Here is a 19,620-nt window from a genome sequence, read left to right as displayed (position 1 = left end):
TCCCTCTTCCTCTCCCCTCCCCTCCTTTCTCTCTTTCTTTCTTTTTCTTTCCCCTCCTCCCCCTCCCTCTCTCAAATATAATTAGACAAAATATAATTAGATTGTCAAGATTTAAGTCAAGAATTTCTAATTCATTTTTTTCTTATTTGACACTTTGAACAAGATATGTTCTTCATGATCTTTTAAAAATGTATGCTACTTTAAGTGTTAAATTAGTGTATCTTAAAAAAAGGAGGTATATATTTTATTGATGCACTAAACCGAGAGAGCACTTCACCCCACATTGTGGAAGTATGTAGCTTTTCTATTAAAATAGAACAACTGAGTGAAGTAGGAAAGCTGACTGGTTTTATTCTCAGTTTTAGAGTATTAAATCCTTTATTACATTTCTACTTTATTAGTCTTCAAAATAATATCTGACCAAAGCTCAAACTGTCTTTTCTTTTGATTGTGTGCCATGAGATTCAATTGTACTTCACTAGCTTAACTGTTCACTCACTGGTTAAGAAACCTACTTATTGTTTGCTTGCTTGTTTGTAATTCATTCTCTTCTATTTGCTTTTCTAGGCTCTTCCAAGCATGTCCTTTGTTTTCCCTTCACATCATTTCTGTAATACTAGTTTTGCTTTGTTGCCTTTTTTTTTTTTTTTCAAGCAAAGTTTTGTTTTAGAGGCGTTTTTCACCCTGGTTGTTTGTGGAGTGGCTGGGGAAAGGAGATAATTGTGAATAAAGCCCAGAAAGTTTCAACTACATAAGTTTTACTACAGACTTCCTAAATTTGAAATAACCATAGGTTTGTAGTAAATTTGTCTAGCAAGTTCTAAGTTCTACTTTGTCAGTTTTTTTTTTTTTCTTACATACAGGGTCTTATTTCCATACTTCCTTCTGAATAAGACCAGCATCATTAGACTAATTCTTCTGGTTGCCTAAGATATCCCAAATACTTTCATATTTTAGAATTAAAAATGGCACTTGAAAAAATTTAAAGCATTATATGACTAAAAAAAAATAGTCTTTCTAGGAGCTGACAAAGAAAATCTAAATAAAAGATAATTGACCAAGCATTTCTATTCACTACAGTAGATGAAATTCTGACTCTGATTTTATCTTCAACAGACAAACAACAGAAAGGTGGATTTGCAATAGATGGCTACGATGTCAGAATGAATAACACCCTTAGGAAGGATGCAAAGAAAGATTGCTGTTTTGAAATCTGTGCTCCTGATAAACGTGTCTATCAGGTTGGAGTTTTTATGCTACCTTGAAATTAAGTTGATAAGATGTTCTGATTTTGTTTATAGAGATATTAACATTTTGTTTAAACAGCTTTCCCTGACATGTTAATAATAATAAAAATACTGGTTTTTGTACATTGAACATTCATATAAAGAGGAAATACATTTTTAAAAATTTCAGATTAGTTCAAGCAATATGTTCTTGAAAAAGATAAGTAACTGTAATATATCAATTACTTCATATGTAGCTTTTTATATCTATTTTAATAGAACTGTGTGATTTCCTAAAAGAATTACATAGCAGAAAGAGTAAAATTATCAAAGGAAAAATATTAGAGTGTTAATGCATATTGTATTGCTTAAGGGGTGCGGGAGAAAATGAAGATAAAGACGTGTATCAGCTCTGCAATTCAAGAGCTATCAGCTAGGCATCAATATGGAATGTATGTTTAATAAGTTTTAAATATCTGAGATTGCAGTTGAAAGCCAGTTAATTAAGTTGTCAGGTAGTGTGTTGGAATCTGACAAGAACATTTTTAAGAAAACTGTACCCAGCAGTCTAAAGAAATTCATGGATGTCTTCTAATTGTCAAGGGCAAATTTTGTTCATCAGTTCTGTCTTTGACATTGATGAAGAGAAGCAGCTTTTTTTCCTGCACAGCTGCCAGCTGCTGATCAGAGTTTCAAATCCATCATCCTCTGCTTCAATTACGTAAATTTGTCAAAATTAACTGTACATTATAAGAAGCATCCTTGCAAGAAAAGTACCACTAGACATGAAAAGAATTACTAATGGTCTTAAAGAAATGATAAGAATGCGACATACCTTTTTCATTTCTACTGTGGTGATTTTGGTTCTTATTGTTTCTTTATTGTTATTGTTTATTAGTTTACAGCAGCTTCTCCCAAAGATGCGGAGGAATGGGTACAGCAGCTGAAATTTGTATTGCAAGGTAAGAGCATCAATTACCACAGTTTTTAAATACTAAATAACTGAGCAATTTTGGTTTTTGTATACAAAGGGAACATGGCTGGTATTAATACAGATCATTCAGATTTATAAAAGCTTCTTTCTCGTGAGTACTAGTCGGCAACTTTAAAATTCACATATTTATAAAACAATTTTTAAAATGTTCTAAATTAAGAGTTTAGTGCATAACAATGTTATTGTTACTTTGTAAGACTGTATTTGTTTAGGAAATGTAGTTTAAAAAGTGTCTTTTCATTCTTTTAAAATTTACTTCATAAAATGTGTTTTGTAGATATGGGATCTGATATTATTCCTGAGGATGACGATGAAAGAGGAGGATTATATGATGACGTTGATCATCCTCTACCAGTCATCAATCTACCAGCAAGTAGTCAGCCAATAGATGATGAGATTTATGAGGAACTTCCAGGTATTTATTTAAAGATATTAGGGCTCTTTTTGTGCATGTGTGTGTGTGTACCTGTGGGACTTGTTATCAAGTTGACAACCTGAGAGAAAATGGTAAGCTATTTAGAACAAGAACAAAGAACATCTTCAAATCTCTCTTAAAAAAGAGTTCTGCTTCAGGTAATTCAAGTGAGTGGATATACATACACATTATGAAAAGTGAATGGAACATTAAAATGAAGCAGATACAGTCCTAATCTCTTGGGACTTTTGGCTCATTAGCATTGTTTATGCTACATAATTTTTTAATTAAAAAATTGACTTGCCTTACAGTTTTTTCCACCAACTCACACATCATTTTTTATTTATATATCTTGGAAGTTCTATTAACCAGAAGCTCCACGCATACCCCATATGTCATCTACTTCTGCCTCAAACATCCCTCCTTGATGTAGGGTTTCCACCGTCTTGGAGGAATGTTGTTGAACAAAGGCCTTTTGAGGGTTGAAGTTTTTTTTAATGATATTTCAGCATCAATTTGAAATAAAAAGGCTTCTTTATTGTAAATTTTGAGGCCCTTTTAGTGTTTATTTGCCTCACTATATCTATTAACTATCTATTGGTTACTTGACTTGTAGTTTTGAGAATCGACCTGAAACAGGAAGATAGACATATGAAATTTAGGATTGTTAGGAAATAACAACATTCATGGAATTGCATTATTGACAGTCCAAGTTGAAATGAGCCTTCTCATGAATATTGAAAAAATTAACAGAGAAGAAAAAGGATTATAAACAATATAAGTGAGATTTAACCAACATATCATGTAGAGAGGCTACTTTTCTCTGGCTACAGCAATTTAATAATGTAATATAAACCCTTAAAATTTATTTCAGCAATACTTAAGATGTTCTAAATTGAAGTACAAAATGTCATTTTTAACATAGTAAAACATAATAACTACACTTATGTGTAGTTATATAATAATAATAATAGTCCATAATAACTGGACTTTCAAGTAAAAAAATCTAAATTCCGGGCTGTATTTTTTATTAGTGCTATAACCTTATAAACTAATTTCTTTGTCTATAAAATGGTGATAATGTCATTGGGAGGGGCAAATGAGGTAATGCTTGAATCATCCAAGCCCACAATAAATTGTAATATCATTATTATTTTCATTATCACAGCTGGTGAATTCTTTCAAATGCTTGTATGATGGTACAATAATGTTTTTTTTCTGACCAAGTGATAACTAATAATTATAACTATATAAATTCAAGATATAAAAACTACCTTTGTATCTATGAATTATCTCTTACTACCCTAGAAAGATAATGAATACCAAATATGTGTGTGTGTGTGTGTGTGTGTGTGTGTGTGTGTGTAATAGCAATCTGTATATTTCTGTTATTTAGTGAGCTGTGTGTTTATAGGAGCTAATTTTCCGGTTTATCCTAAAAGCTCTGCCACAGTATCAGTTACTCTCACATAGAGAAGAATATTATTTGGCTGCTTTTTAGTCACACCATATCATTAATGCAGCTATTCTAGTTTTTAAAATATTTGGCAGAACTCGTAAGAACATACACTGATATAAAATGGAAGAGTATGTACCTTTAAACATGATATTATTGTCATATCTGTTTAGGACCCTACAGTGAATATATTATGTTACAATTGTAGAATTCACTGTTAAGGTCTGTGTTTCTTCAACCTGACTATTCTCTCCCCCAACCCAAAGAAAAAGTTGAGTAAGGATAAAGATCAAATATTTATAGTTACTTCCATAACAAAGTCCAAGGAAGATCTCTTATAAGTAGCTTGAAATCTTAAAAATATGAAACATCTTTTATTTTCTCTCACTACAGATATTGTTCTTCATTCTTTTTTTTTTGGCTTGAGGCCACATAATTGTTGGAAATAACTGGTAACTCTTTAAGTAGTGTTACTTCTTGCTGTGGTATTGGGAGAAATTTAAGCTGCTCTGGGATTTCTCTGCCTCTGTTTGGGATCCCCAGTTGCTGTATGAAGTGATTGAGCTTGATAGAGCCTGCAACTGTGCCCCTGGGAAGGGAGCTGTTGTAGGCAGCTGTGGAATGTCTACTGCTTCTTTCTTCCCCAGTGTAACTGAGAGCTGCTTCAACATCTGCATAGTTCGGCAAGTTTGTCAAGTTTGAGCCCGCAGCTACTGAGGGGATTTTTCTTAGTGAAGGCCCTAAAGTTATCTCAGAATTAGAAGTTTTGTTTATTTAAATACCTAAAGCTAGGGAGGTAACTTTTTAATTTAAATAACGATAAGAATGAAGCTTATTTCTTTCATTTTTGTGAAGTTGGAATGTAATTTTGAGATGGAGGGGATGAGAACAGTGGAAAAGCTGGAGCACATTTACAAACTGTTGGTATTTTTCCAGTTCTGTACAAAGAACTATGTATCTCTGAAATCTGACTGGTTAAGTTCCCAGTATTAAATAATGGTACCATTTCAACACCATTTTCTGTCAGTTTTATATTATTGAAAATTAATCTGCTTAGTTGAAAGATGAGGCATACAGATGTATTTGAAGACAAATCTAAGTATTCAACATGCTGCTTTAAATGACAAAGCTTTTTTTCTGAGAAAGTCAAACTCTTTCTCATTTTAAAGAACCTTACGTGTTTAAGTCTCAAGAGTAAGAAGAAGAAAACATTTTTTAAAAAAGTGTATTGAAAAATATCCCTTGAAAAATGTTTATAATTCTATGGGAATATAGCTTCATTGTAATTGTTTCTTCAGTTACAATATTCTAACTTTATTACAGTACCTTCTCTTTAATTTCTTGCTCATTAATTTTTAACTAACTTCATAAGAGAACAAATTTCTATATTTCATTGTGTTTAGGAGATTTATACATATGGGCAGAAGAATTGAGGGAATGATATTCTGAGGTATGATAGGTATTTGGCTTTTCTTCAAATACCCTAATGCTTTGACATCTTTTATGTTTTACTACTTATTAGCAGAGACCAGTTAGGTTTGCATATATTGTGATATACCATGGCATATTTTTGTTTGCACAGTTAATATTTTGGTAGAAGTGTGCTAAACTGTTTTGTAACAGTAATGAGTCCATTTGGCTTAGCACAGATTTCAGAATTTATTGCTCATTTTTTTCATTACAAGTCGGAGGAGAATTTTCATCTAATTTTGAATCCTGAAGGTGAGAAACAATACTTGGGGAATGGCTGCAGAAATCAACCTCATTTACACTTCTCTTCTAGTTACTGTGTCACTTGGTTTTTTCCCCTTTTAATGGCAGCAATTTTGCAGAAACAATAACAACAAAAAGATTTTTCTAGATACAGACTGAGTAAAATCAGCTGGGTAACAAGAGTGGTAACTGCCCATTAGTCTATTAAATCTGCTGCTTTCGGGGGAATTGCACTTGAAATGTCTTCTGGCAGTGGACTGGAGGAGAGAGGGCAATGTAAAGCAGGAAGACAAATTTCTATTCCATTAACCTATTTTTGTGTGTGTGTGAATTCATTTTTTATTGCAATGACAGATTGAGCTATTCTGAGCCAGGAAAGGATGTTTTTATCCTTTGGTCATTCAATTACACCTTAAATTTATTCAGTCCAACTATCTGCATCAAAAATGGAATATAAAGTAAAATGCAGCTATAAATTTTTTCAATGAAACTATTATGTATACATAAAAAAGAACAGTGTTTGGATACTTAAATTTGAAGTAGTTTCCAGTAAGTGGACACAAATAAAAATTTAATCAATAAGTAGTTACAATCCCCCAAAATATATTTTAGCTTTGTTTTCTTTCTGCATAGTTATTATTAATAATACCAAGTTGATATCAAGGTCATGGGGACCCTGTAGTCTCTGTTAACATTGCTATAAGTGATGATATGTACTGACTTCCCCAACCAATTTTTTTATTCTTTCTGTGGAGTGCGATGGAAAGACGTAAGTTAACTTTCACAGCAGTACATATATCCACATTCTAATGTTGTTAGTTCAGGCATCCTGCTAGTATTCTTTTTTCTTCAACTATGGCATTGCATTTTAAAATTATTTAAGTGTGGTGATATGTTGTAATATATAGTTTGATAGATATTTTTCCCTGATTGATAACTAATTAGATAGAGTCAAAATTTTAGATGCCTTCAAGCTCCAAACCCTACTGTGAAGATCTTCTGAAATTATAAAAAAATAAGAAAAGCAATCACAAATTAAGGTCACTGTACACATGTAATGTTTGTTTGCATACACGCATACTCACACACATGCATTCCTACATATAAGCACATAGAAATGTATATATATATGTGTATATATATATATGTGTGTGTGTGTGTGTACATATGTATATACAGCCACTCCAGGGCCTTGTGCATGTTAGCGAGAGATTGACCACTGAGCCCTGTTTGTTTATATTGTTGTTTTTGTTAAATGTAGATGTGCTTTTAGTGTCCTTTATGTAACCTGTTTCATAATATAGTGTAAAGTTTTGGCATGCAGTTCTGCCTGTTGTAGCTTTTTCTACTTTGCTATTGACATTAGAAGCAAATTTTTTTCGTTATAAGAGATGGTTTAATACATATTAAGGCCCAAATACCTGTGCATATGCAAAACATTTATTTTCATTGGTAGAGAAATAAATGACCCATTTTTGCAAACTGAAACTACATCAGTGATTCTCAGTTAGGGGAGATTTTGTTTCCCAGGATACATTTTGCAATGCTTGGAGACACTTTTGGAGACAACTGGGGTGTGTGTGTGTGTGTGTGTGTGTGTGTGTGTGTGTGTATGCTACAGACATATAATAGATAGAAGTCAAGGGTGGTGCTAAACATCCTACAGTGCATAGGACTGTCCCCATAACAAAGAATTACCTGGCCCAAAATGTCAATAATGCTGAGGTTGTGGAAACCCTGGCCACCAGGGTGTAACAGCTTTTGGGTTATCACCATTAATCTGTATCTCTTGCTTTATAAAGATTCATAACCTAAGCTCCATATAAGAGTTTGTTCATTTTTAGGGACACATGAAATTTTCTTATATACATAAAATGAAGCTTACATAGGATGTTCCAAAGTCATCAGATATCAGCTGGACTTATCATCACTATTTTCTTCAAGAGACAGTATCTATCTGTCTTAGGGAGAAGTGAAACAGACCCAGGTGACCACAAATTTCTCTGTTCTCACAAGATACTTTTGAAGAAAGAGGCTTTTTTTTTTTTTTTGACATGGTAGATGTGTGGATACTTGGTGTATCTGCTTCTAATAGGGTTGCTCTTTTGAGTCCAAAGGGGAAAAAGTCCTGCAGATGAGGGAGGACCTGGCCTTCTCTAAAGGAGGTTGTATCCTGGAGATGCAGGCTGAGCAGCTCCATGGCCACCTGGAGTTTGATAAGTAGCTTTAGGAGGTGTGGAGCTCCTTACAGGACTTCTCTAAATGACTAGCAGGCTTGATATGGTCTCTGCCCATGGAGGTGGATGGAGAGTCATGGTGGCAGCCTCTAAGCAGATCATCAAAGAGGGACTCACCTGAAGGTACTTCACACTCCCTACTGGGCACTCACTATTCTTTGTTCATTTCATGTTAAGTCTTAATTTTTTAAAATATTTATAGCCAGTACCTCCTAAATTATTTCTGGGTAGACATTAAAGAAAAAAGTGGAAGTCACACCCACTCTAAGTAAAAGACAAAGATTCATACTGTTAACAATGTTTAAGTAAACAATGTTTTCTTTTGCCTATTAAAAATATTTAAATAGAAATTTTAAAACAAAAATGAGATCCTCCTTCTGTTCTTTTATTTCCTTTGTTCCTTTGGTTTCCTTCTTACTTTCTTAATACTTTGCTTTTTATGTTTCTTTTATTTTCCTCTTTGCCTTTCTCTCATTCCATGCCCATCCTTCTTTTCTTGCTCACTTTCATTTCCTTTGGTCTATATTGGGTACCTACTATGTCCCAGGCATTGGATCTACCTCACCGCCATCCTTCTATAGGCTTCAAAGGGATGCAGCTGCCCTGCGCTTCTGGTCCAAGTCTTGATTTACTGCTACACCTTGTGACTAGTGAATTGCTGTGGTCCAGAGTAAGGGCTTTGGAGGGAAGCATCCATCTCTTTGAATTCCAGCTGTGTGTTTTAGCCAGAAGGATGAACACAGAGGAAAGGAGGAGAACACAAGAGCAGTAGTAAACATAGAAATAGGTAAAATGTGTCAGTAACTTTACCTACTGATTATTTTAAAGTAAGTCTTATTTTTTTTTTAATTTTAAAAAGAGGTAAAACTAAGTTTAGTCAACTATTGAAAAGTTATCTGGGGCAAGATGGAAGTGTAGACTAGGGAAAGCAATGCTAAGTGCAATTCTGTTCACGAGGAAGAAGAGTAGTAGGAAATGCATGCCAAAATTTCAGAATAAGTAAAAAACTAAAACTAGAAATTCAAATCTTAAGTTTCCCAAAGTGGTAAAAGGGAAATAAAAGGTGGCCACATTAAAAAACAAAACAAAACAAAACAAAAAACCCAAAAGAAGACAGGAAATGAGAAAAAGGAGCAAAAAGAAAATATGGTAAAAATAAGACTGCCAACAAAAGTAATTATAGTAAATGTAATGATTAAATTAATATTTTAAAAATGATCACATTGTATATTTTTAGAAATCCAGCAGGATTCTTAGAAGCAAAACCACATAGAAAGTTCCAAAATATGGAAATGGAAATACATATTCCAGTAATCCTATCCAAGAAGCTAGCTACTATAGCAATGTTGATATGAAACAACACAGATTTAAGACATAAAGCAGTGACAGGATTGCAGTGACACAACATAATAATAAAAGAAGGTAGAGCTTAAATATATCTAACTAAGTAACCTTTAAATTAGTATTAGAAAAACTTAAAGAACAAATTTGACAAGTCCTTAGTCATTGTGGGAGATTTTTAACACTACTTTTAGAAACTGGTAGACCAAAAAGGCAAAAAATTAATAAGGATTTGGAAGATTTGAACACAAAATTAGTAAAAAGATATAAACCAGCATTGCAAATAGTTAAGAATGTGTTCTCTCAGTACACATAGAAAAATCATGGAAATTAACTGTATAAATTCACAGTTAAACTCTCAATAAATTTCAATGGTCTGTATTATGTTCTTTCCAATGAAATTCATTAGGAGTCAGCACTTGTATTAGGATAATTAAAAGTACCCCAGCAATTCTATGATTGGACGCTGATAAATAAAACTTCTAAATATCTCACGAGTTAAAAGAAAAAAAATCACAATGGAAATGTTGAAGTGTATATTTCTGAAAGAGAATGAAAATAGTACAGATAAAAACTTTTGGCATAGTGCTTTAAATCATATTTAGAGGGATAAAGTGATGAATAAGACATATGGGAGAATTTATCACCCAAGAACTGGAGATGAGAGAACAATCTGAAAAAAGACTGTAAAATAAAATGTAGTTAGACTAAGTGAGGAGACAAAAGAAAGAATAGAAACTTTAAGAAAAAAGGGCCCTATAAACAACAGATTTTTTAAAAAAATCACCTAATAAGAAGTACCAGTGGTTATTGATGATTTGGATATTTAGCCACTGAATTCTTAATTTCCAGACTCACATATTTATGTTTGCATCACTGAAAGAGCCAATAGAATACATATTAAAAATTCTGAACTGGAAGGTAAGCAATTGTCAACTTCTCCAATCAGACAAAAATGTTGATGTTTATAAAACAAGAAGAAAATTACGCTAATGGTGCTGGGCTATTAAGATTTTTCTGGCCGGACAAGGTGGACATGCCTGTAATTCTCTGCAGAGGCAGGAGGATCTAAGTTTCAGGTCAGCCCTGGCAAAGATAATGAGATCCTGTCTCAAAAACAAAACACCAAATAAAGGGCTGGGGGCATGGCTCAAGTAGTAGAGCATCAGCACAAAGACCTAGGATCGATCCTCAGTACTAGGAAGAAAAAAGAAAAGATGAAGAATCCTAGCAGTGTGCCAGAAGGTCAAATATTTACACAGGCTTTGTGTCTGTACACAACTGAGCACTTTTTCACTTATCACCAAGATATATTAACAATTAACTTAAAGGCATAGCTACTAACTACCTTCATATCAGACTTTTTAACTGGATCTTCATTCAGATATGATTTACCTCCCGTAAATCATAAGTAGAATATAAACATATCATACTTAGCTTTTGTTTTTAATTCCTTCATGTTTCCAGAAGACAGAATATGATAAAGTTTATAGTAGCTCCACAGAAATTTGCCTTTTTAGGTCCCAGAAACACAAACACATGCACACACACACACCTACCTGCATGAACACATACATCTGTAGAGACATTCTGCAGCAGAAGAGTATCAGGCTTCACTATTTTTGCAGATAGGTCAGTTGGGAATATCAGCTTCCTAAGAGTACTCATTGCTTACTTTAAAGCAATGATTAATAAGAATGGACAAGTTCAACAAAATGTCAGTGATAGAAGCACTCTTCATATCTGGCCTCAGCAAGTACTGCAGTTAAGTAGTGCAATGCTTTCAACACATTGGGAAAAAATCCAATTAATTTAATTAAGCTTAGGTGAAATTTTACCTTGATTTTGTTTCAAAGGAAATGTTCATTTGTAGATTGTTCTTCTTTATTAGAATTCTTACTAAAAAATAACAGTTCCTTATAAGTACTTATCTATTGGCCCCTTTGTTCCTTATTACAGAAGTTGACATGGAACAGAAAATGTTTCTGATAGAAGCACAAGGAAATTCAGTATCAGAGGCCTGGTGGCAATTTTGAGCTGTTTTTGGAACCATATCCCAAGTCTGCTGCCCTCTTGTCTAGCGTCTTTCCACATTCCTAGTCCAGGTTCACAGAACTGCAGCTTCACTCTGCTTTCTTTAGAATACGCATTCTTGGGAGAGCTCCCTCTGTTCCCTGTGTCCATGACTCTTCTTTTACTTCCTCAGTCCTAAACCTGAGGTTTGGTTTTCTGTCCTTTCCCTTAAGTAAAATGACTTCTTCAGAGTTACCAGTGCTTTCCTACTCATCAGTCTTAGTGTTCACATTATAGGTCTGGAAATTTGATTCACTGGCTACCCCTTTTGTCTTGAAACTGTCGTCTCTTTTGCCCTTCTCCATTTTTTGTTCTTAGTACCTACAATATTTATAGATAAGCATCTCAGCACTCCTTTAGATTTCCTTATGCTTTCTGGTTCCCATTATTTCAAATTGTTTTCTACTTTATCCTTTATTTATTTAATAATGAAGCATTGTGTTTCTGTTTTGTCTTACCTTTTCATCATACATTCTTCTTATTATGCATCTCATTCACTCAACAAACCTTTATTAAAAGGTCACTGCATGCGACATTCTGTTCTAGGTGCTAGGAATTTAGGCATGAAAAAGGAGGACTTGTTCTCTCTTCAGATAGCTACAGATCTTAGTAAGTGCCAGGAAAGAAGATGTGAGGAATAGCTATATTCTACAGTCAAAGAAGAGGTGACATTTAAACTGAAACCTCTCAGATAAACCTGGCAAATGCAAAAGTATTAGCAAAGTTCCACTCAGGTCCAGAGAATGCCAACACAAAGACTATGAGTCTGGACAATGCCGGGCATTCAGGAACCAGAGAGGTGGGAACCAAGTAGAGAGGTTATAAAGAGTGGGAGAGAAGCAAGAACCACCAGGTCAAGCAGGGTCTTTGTAGAATAGAATCACACCCCTATGAATAAATGACAGCATCTAAAAATGTTCAATTTCTAAAGTGAAGCTCAAATGTATAATTGTATGAGATTGCTCATTTATATCAAATGCTGTTTATTGTGATGTGTAATGTGATCAGATATTTCAAATTGGGAAGCTTTTCCTCTCTAAACACTCTGCACTTTTCTCCAGTTCCATTGAAGAGTAGAAATAAGCAATAATAAGAAAGATATAGCATTTTTGCTAGTTGAGATAAGGATAGCTATACAGAGAGATTCCTAGCATTGCTTTCATGTACAAATGTGTTACAACCCAGGTTGATTCATCTCTAACTGATCTTTACACTGGTTCCTGATCCCCTTCTCATGTTGACCTCTGTGGCTTTAAGGTTTCTGTATTAATTCCTCTGGAGTAGGGACATCAAATGCTTTCATGTTTTGGGTTTTCTATCTAACCTCGTACCTCCCGTATATGTTCTCCCCTTGTCATGTAACCCAAGTCCTACAACATTGCTGTATTTGCTCTAGATCTAAAGACAGCATATGAAGGAGAACATACGATTTTTGGTCTTCTGAGTCTGGCTAACCACGTTCAGAATATGGTATTTATACACAATGGAATTTTACTCAACCATGAAGAAAAAAAAATGAAATCTTATCATTTGCAAGTAAATGGATAGAACTGAAGAACTCATATACCCTTGACGGAAGAGCAGTTCTCCTCTGTTGGGGATGGTTGTCATCTTCATCTGAGTATGCAGCTTCAGGAGGGACACACATGGAGCAGTGAGGGAGGAAGGGGACACCTGCCTAGCAGCCAGATCAGCTGAATCAATCCTGGCAATCAATGGGGTGACAGATATCGCAGCTAGATCACCCTCACATCCTATTTCAGCATTTTGTTTTTTTTTTTTGGAGGTTCAAATTCCACCTTTATTTTTTTTTTTCATTTTTCTTTTATTATTCATATGTGCATACAAGGCTTGGTTCATTTCTCCCCCCTGCCCCCACCCCCTCCCTTACCACCCACTCCGCCCCCTCCCTCTCCCCCGCTCAATACCCAGCAGAAACTATTTTGCCCTTATTTCTAATTTTGTTGTAGAGAGAGTATAAGCAATAATAGGAAGGAACAAGGGTTTTTGCTGGTTGAGATAAGGATAGCTATACAGGGCATTGACTCACATTGATTTCCTGTGCGTGGGTGTTACCTTCTAGGTTAATTCTTTTTGATCTAACCTTTTCTCTAGTACCTGTTCCCCTTTTCCTATTGGCCTCAGTTGCTTTAAGGTATCTGCTTTAGTTTCTCTGCGTTAAGGGCAACAAATGCTAGCTAGCTCTGTTGGGGATGGTTGTCATCTTCATCCGAGTATGCAGCTTCAGGAGGGACACACATGGAGCAGTGACGGAGGAAGGGGACACCCGCCTAGCAGCCAGATCAGCTGAATCAATCCTGGCAATCAATGGGGTGACAGATATTGCAGCTAGATCACCCTCACATCCTATTTCAGCATTTTGGACATATCCAGACATCTTTTTGCTAGGAGACAATACATAAAAGAATCCAAAACCTCTCTTGTATACCATTGAATAACTTTTCATTTAATAGGGAAAATATTCTCAAGAAAAAGGGAATCCAGAAATTTCTTAAGCCATATCTTTCTGCTACTCCAAAATGTGGAATGATTCTCCATTGCCCACAGGATAAAGTGTATACTTGTTACCTTGACATTCAAAGGGCTTCTCCCGTCTTACGGAAATTTCATTCTAGCCCAATTCCTGTTATAATGCAACACCTCTCCAATTTTCCCGTGTCATTTGCCTATAGACATCCCATCATTTACCAACCTTGCATTTTCATTCAAACATTCCTATATGCATGGAAAGATCTTTTTGTTTAGTTTCTAACAAATCTTCCTCACTTTCCAGGCCCAGATCAAATCCCATCTCCCCAGAAAAGCCTCTTTTGCTGATCCCAGCATGAAATGACTGCTGCTTCTCTGAACTTCCATAGCACCATTCATTTGAAAACATAACACTTTGTGTTATGTTTTTTTTTTATGATCTTTTTTTTTATTGCTATCTACTGCTCTCTAAGTCTTGTTTTTTCATTTTTCATGTGATTATTTGGCAAACAAGCAAATGAATGGATCATTACAACTTACCTTTATTATATTTACAAGCTCCTCAAGGGTAGAAATCAAACATCTTATTTCTTGGCACATTCCTTAGATAAGTGACTTCCTCCTAAGAATTCAATAAATAATACCTCAGCATTATTTATTGTGCAGAGTCTTTAACTAGAGGACCCAGTAGTTAAAATAAAAGAAACTTTCTCTCTGTATGATGATTCTTTCCCTAGTAACATCAATTATTGCAGAGTCCTAAAAGAGTGATCACAAAACAGGATACTATCAGTGGTAAATTGAAGTATGGCTGACGCCCCCAAAACTTCATTAAAATCTAACATTACCATTCCAGTGAACATAATCTCAAATAAATAAAGTTATGAAATATAGTACATTGAGTGATGAAAAGCCCTAATATCATCAATCTTTTCTCCCATTAAAAATAGATCATCTACATTGAGCAACAGAATCAACTTGAATTACCAGTTGCCTGTGGTGGACTAGTCATCGCAAGTGAGACATTTCCTAGGAAATGACATTCTCCTTTGCTCCCACTCATTCATTAAAGACCGTAGATAAAATAAATCTGAAGAACACAGGATCATAACTGAGTTTTAAGAGCTTACATCTTCAACAACAGATACCAAAAGACTTAACTAGTAAGCAAATGATGATTTTTGTATTTTAAAAACAAACTTGGCAATGAAAAGTTGCACAGGCAGCTTGAAGGATGGTGAAAGAAGGTTAATAGTTAATAGTTAGACAAGTTAATAGTTAAACATTATCTCTCAAGCTACCACTTTGATTCAGTGGACATATAGGAGTCATTAGAGGGCCTAGAAAAGAGGACTGGTCAAGATTCAGTTTACTTACTCCTAGTACCAGCCACAACATACTTTAATCCTTGTGTTCTTTCTCTATTTCATACTCTTCCCCTCAATTAAACGAGCTCCTTTCAACAGCCCACTGCTTGCTTATAAGTCCCACTCCTGATTTCACTTTGCTTATTACACTTTCTTATTCACCAGATAACCTCATTGCATTTCCTTGATCAGCCTGTGTTTTTTCCAAAATTACCTTACATCTCAGTTCTTCCTGGAACCTAACCTGATTAGGTGGGTCAAGAGGAAGGTAATCTGTACCCATAATAAAATATCATATATTCCTATGTTGCTTAAAACTTGTGTAAAAGACATTAACCCCCAAATATGTAGATATACACATGAGTTTTGAACATGGTTATTTATTTAATATTTCCTAAGAGTTCAGCATTCATTTAAAGGCATTATGACAAAATAAACCAAAATTCTAATAAGTGAACTGAAAAGGAAGGCTTTGAAAAATGCATCATGAGCCGGGTGCCTGTGGCTCACGCCTGTGATCCTAGCTACTCAGGAGGCAGAGATCAGGAGGCTCGAGGTTCAAAGCCAGACTGGGCAAATAGCATGCAAGACCCTATCTCAAAAAAGCCCATCACAAAAAAAGGTCTGATGGAGTGGCTCAAGGTATAGGCCCTGAGTTCAAACCCCAGTACCACAAAAAAAGAATCATGAAATGGGAAGAGCAGCAAAAAAAAAAAAAAAAACCCAGATTTTTATGCAAACAATTCAGTTATTCATGCAACAAATATTTATTGAACAGTTATTATATGTCAAGAGTCTGTACTAGACACTGAGGGTACACTATTAACCAATATTAACTCAGAGTTTGTTAACTAGAAATAAATGTAACAAACAAAAAGAAATGGTTATGAAAAAATAATCAGAAGCCAGAAAGAAAATAACAAAGTTCTAAGCCAAGTCTGTGGTAATAGATGAGATATCTGAAAGGCCCTATTTATTCAGTGTGACTCATACACAGTGAGCAGTAGGTGGTTCTGAACACCACCTATAAAGCATTCTGAAGATGAAAGTAAGATGATTAAGGTGAAGGAGCTTATTAAAGCAGAGACTCCTTTAAAAAATGTTTAGATGGGGGCAATTATTAGAAGAGGCCTGAGAGGCATATTGAGTGTAATAGGGAAAGGGGAATTTCTATTCATGAAAGAGAGTTAATAAGAAAGAACAAAACTTTTAAAACTAACCATGAAATCACCTCAACATTTAAACCTTCTCGTGTTTTTGCCTCTCCTGCCCACCCCCTCAAAAGATCTTTCCAAAGGAAGTGGTAGAAGAAACCCCATTGCTTAAAACATTAAAAACCAGATGGTCCAAAGCCTCAGAAGATATTCACATGGGATTCATCCTTCACTGGGTGAAAGCAGAGGGACTAGACTAATGTAGTGTATGTTTTTTGTCTCTAGCTTGCAACGGTATGAAAATAAAGATTTACATTTCTTGGACTTTCCTTAATCTCTTAACTCTTGTCTGCGCTCCTGAAGCATTCTGTATTGACTTCTGTTTACTTGGCTGTTCTGCTAGCTCCAGGTACTGTGAGTTTATCAGATTTTCTCCTTATCCTAGAGGGTGCTGTGTACTCTGAGTTCTCCTAAATGATGGTTCTGCATTTGTTTTTGCCACAACTTTAAAGAGTTTCATGATTTTTATGTTAAGCTTCTTGGCTTGGGAATACTATACTTGAGGATAGTATAACTTTGGACCTCATATTGTACACACATGTGTTTTGATTGCTGACAAAAGCCCCACCATCACCACCTTCCAGAGCCCTGAAAAGACAAAACGCTTCCTTCCTATGGTTTCCCTGTGGAGGTGGTAGGTCTGCTTCTCACAGGCCTAAAGCCTTATCATCTGTATCTATGATGATACTCAAACTCTAGCCTCTACCCCATCTTGTAAATAGTCAGTATGACCCTTTGAGTAGATGGAAGAAGACAGATTTGTTTCAGCATGGGCATTGGCCATTTTGCTCGAGGTTGAGTTCTTAGCCAGTAATCAATTAATGTAAAGACATTGCAATAGAGGCTTAATTATGAGTGTTTGATTTATTAACTTTAATTCACATCAAATAAACAGAATTTTGAATATGTACTATATGTACAGCTCCATGCTAGGTATTTCATATTCTTTCTCCTGAGTTCTGATGGGCTTCATATTCTTAATATTAATTACTTCTTGACAGGAAGAAATTTTTGTGAATTTATGAAAAGAGAGATCTTAAATGGCTGCCAAAGTTAAAAAATAAGTTGTCCTAAATGGTTGCTCAATACTATTTAGGGTAAAAAAAAAATGGCATTTATATATAAAAAGAATCACTTAAACCTTGTATCAAGGTAGAAATACATTCAGATTCAAATGTAGATTTTGTTTTTATAAGCTAAGAATAATACATATTTGCATTTTGAAGTCATGTTGAATCAGGTTAATGTGGAGACTTTAGAATATGTCTTAAAGATGGAGTTGACATTCCAATCAATTCAAGTCCTTCTAATTTAAATAACTTATTTTATTTCCTATGCCAATCAATCATTTTCTCCCTTAGAAAGTCAAACTATTTTTTGCACTATTCATTTGCAGAACTTACATGACATAAACATTATGTGACAGAAGTTGTTATTAAGAGAGAAAATGTCTTCTCAAAGAAACTTGTCATGTGGAAATAGAAAAAAAATCACACAAAGTAATTTTACTTGTGTCATGGCTTCTTCATTCTCGGCTACATTTGTGACAGCCGATTTCCTATTAAATATTAACAATATTTTATTTATGCTTGATTGTGCTACAGTAGGATATAGATTTTACTCAGAATATGCCAGTTGGGAAGAAGACCACTCAGTTAAATGATACACTTAAGGGCCAGTTATAAAGAACATAGAAATTATGTGCCTAGGAAAATTAGGCTTATCGATTCAGTGTCCAAATTTGGTGTCAAAATTTTCACTTTATTCTTAAATCTTATAAATTATTGTTTTTGGAGGTCAAAATGGTAAAACAGTCACAATTTTATTTGATTCAAACTCATAGAAATGCTTGTTAGCAACAGGTACAGATGTTCGGAAGTCATGGGTGATAATATAAATAGTACGACTGTAACGAATGAGGTGTGGAGACAGTTAATCTATTTTCTGGAAAGAGTTATTACTGAACTTTTGATATAGGTAATAAAATTACAGGGTGTTTCTCATTTTTAAGAACTAGTATATAAAGACATTGGTTTGAGTTTCTTGTGATAGTATAACAATTCTTGTTTGTAAATTTTAATTTAATTTTGATGACATGTACTTTAAAGAAATCTGTCTGCATTGTGTTGACTCTTTGGTTTGTGAAGTGTGTATGTGTGTGTCTATGACTTGTTTCGATTTTACTTTTCAATATATGAAAATATCCACGAGACAGGCTCCTCTGAATTTTTGGTCACTATGTCATCAGCACTGTGAGTGCACATTGTCAGTTGTTTAAACATTGTTGATTCCACTGTGGGTTGGCAAGAAGCATCTGGGAGCCAGACTTTTCCTGTGGACACATGCCAAGTAGTGTATTGTATTTCCTTACTGCACTGGGCTATATTGAGATAATCTTTTTGAGTTTTTTTAATCCAGAAATTGTTTTCCAAAGCAAAGTTAAGGACAATATGATAAAATAATTTACAATAAAGCTACCTGGATTCTGAACTACTGGTTGATAACTACTTTTCTTTAGCTCAAGTAGATGTTAAAAACAAACAAACAAACAAAAAAAACTACATTCAGGTAGTTAACTCTTCTAAGAAAACTTTGTATTGTTATTTCATGTATTGTCTTTAAATCAATGATTTATTCTAAGCAAGAACAGCAAACCTTGAATGTCCCTTAAATACTGTAGTTGGGCATGTCATTAAATTTACATGTTTGATTACATTATTTAATTATATGGAAATAAAACCCCAAATTGTACTTTAGTATAATGTACATAGTTATTGCATAACATTTATCTTAACTAAGATTTCCAGGAACAGTTTATTAAATGTCATGTTTATACTTAAAAAATAATACAAAAATCAAATCTGAACAGTTGTGGCTTGTGGGATGGGAACAGAAGAATATGTTGCCATACTTGAAAACAGGCGAGGGTTAGTAGTTTTGGAGTCTCGAAACTGCCTAGACCCACCTCTACTGTGGCAGGAATTTGTCCTCTCAGGGTGGGTAAGTTTACTCCATTTCCTACCTTGGGACACTGTGAATGAGACCTTGAAAAAGTAAGATCAGGTTTGCCTGTCATGTATATTAAAAATTACCT

General features: G+C 34.6%; 1 protein-coding gene across 4 annotated transcripts in view; it reads left to right on the top strand.

The window, feature by feature from the left end:
• Positions 1-19,620, top strand: part of Skap2 (src kinase associated phosphoprotein 2) — a 173,559-nt gene that overhangs the window by 108,540 nt on the left and 45,399 nt on the right. For all 4 annotated transcript variants that reach the window (XM_074065174.1, XM_074065175.1, XM_074065177.1 and 1 more), the window contains 3 exons: positions 1,117-1,241; positions 2,125-2,188; positions 2,498-2,635. In XM_074065174.1, the coding sequence (XP_073921275.1) occupies positions 1,117-1,241; positions 2,125-2,188; positions 2,498-2,635 (327 nt within the window). The remainder of the gene's footprint in view (positions 1-1,116; positions 1,242-2,124; positions 2,189-2,497; positions 2,636-19,620) is intronic.

This window comes from Castor canadensis, chromosome 2 (assembly GCF_047511655.1).
Source record: "Castor canadensis chromosome 2, mCasCan1.hap1v2, whole genome shotgun sequence".
NCBI classification, from domain to species: Eukaryota; Metazoa; Chordata; class Mammalia; order Rodentia; family Castoridae; genus Castor; species Castor canadensis.
This window is presented reverse-complemented; position numbering and strand designations above follow the sequence as displayed.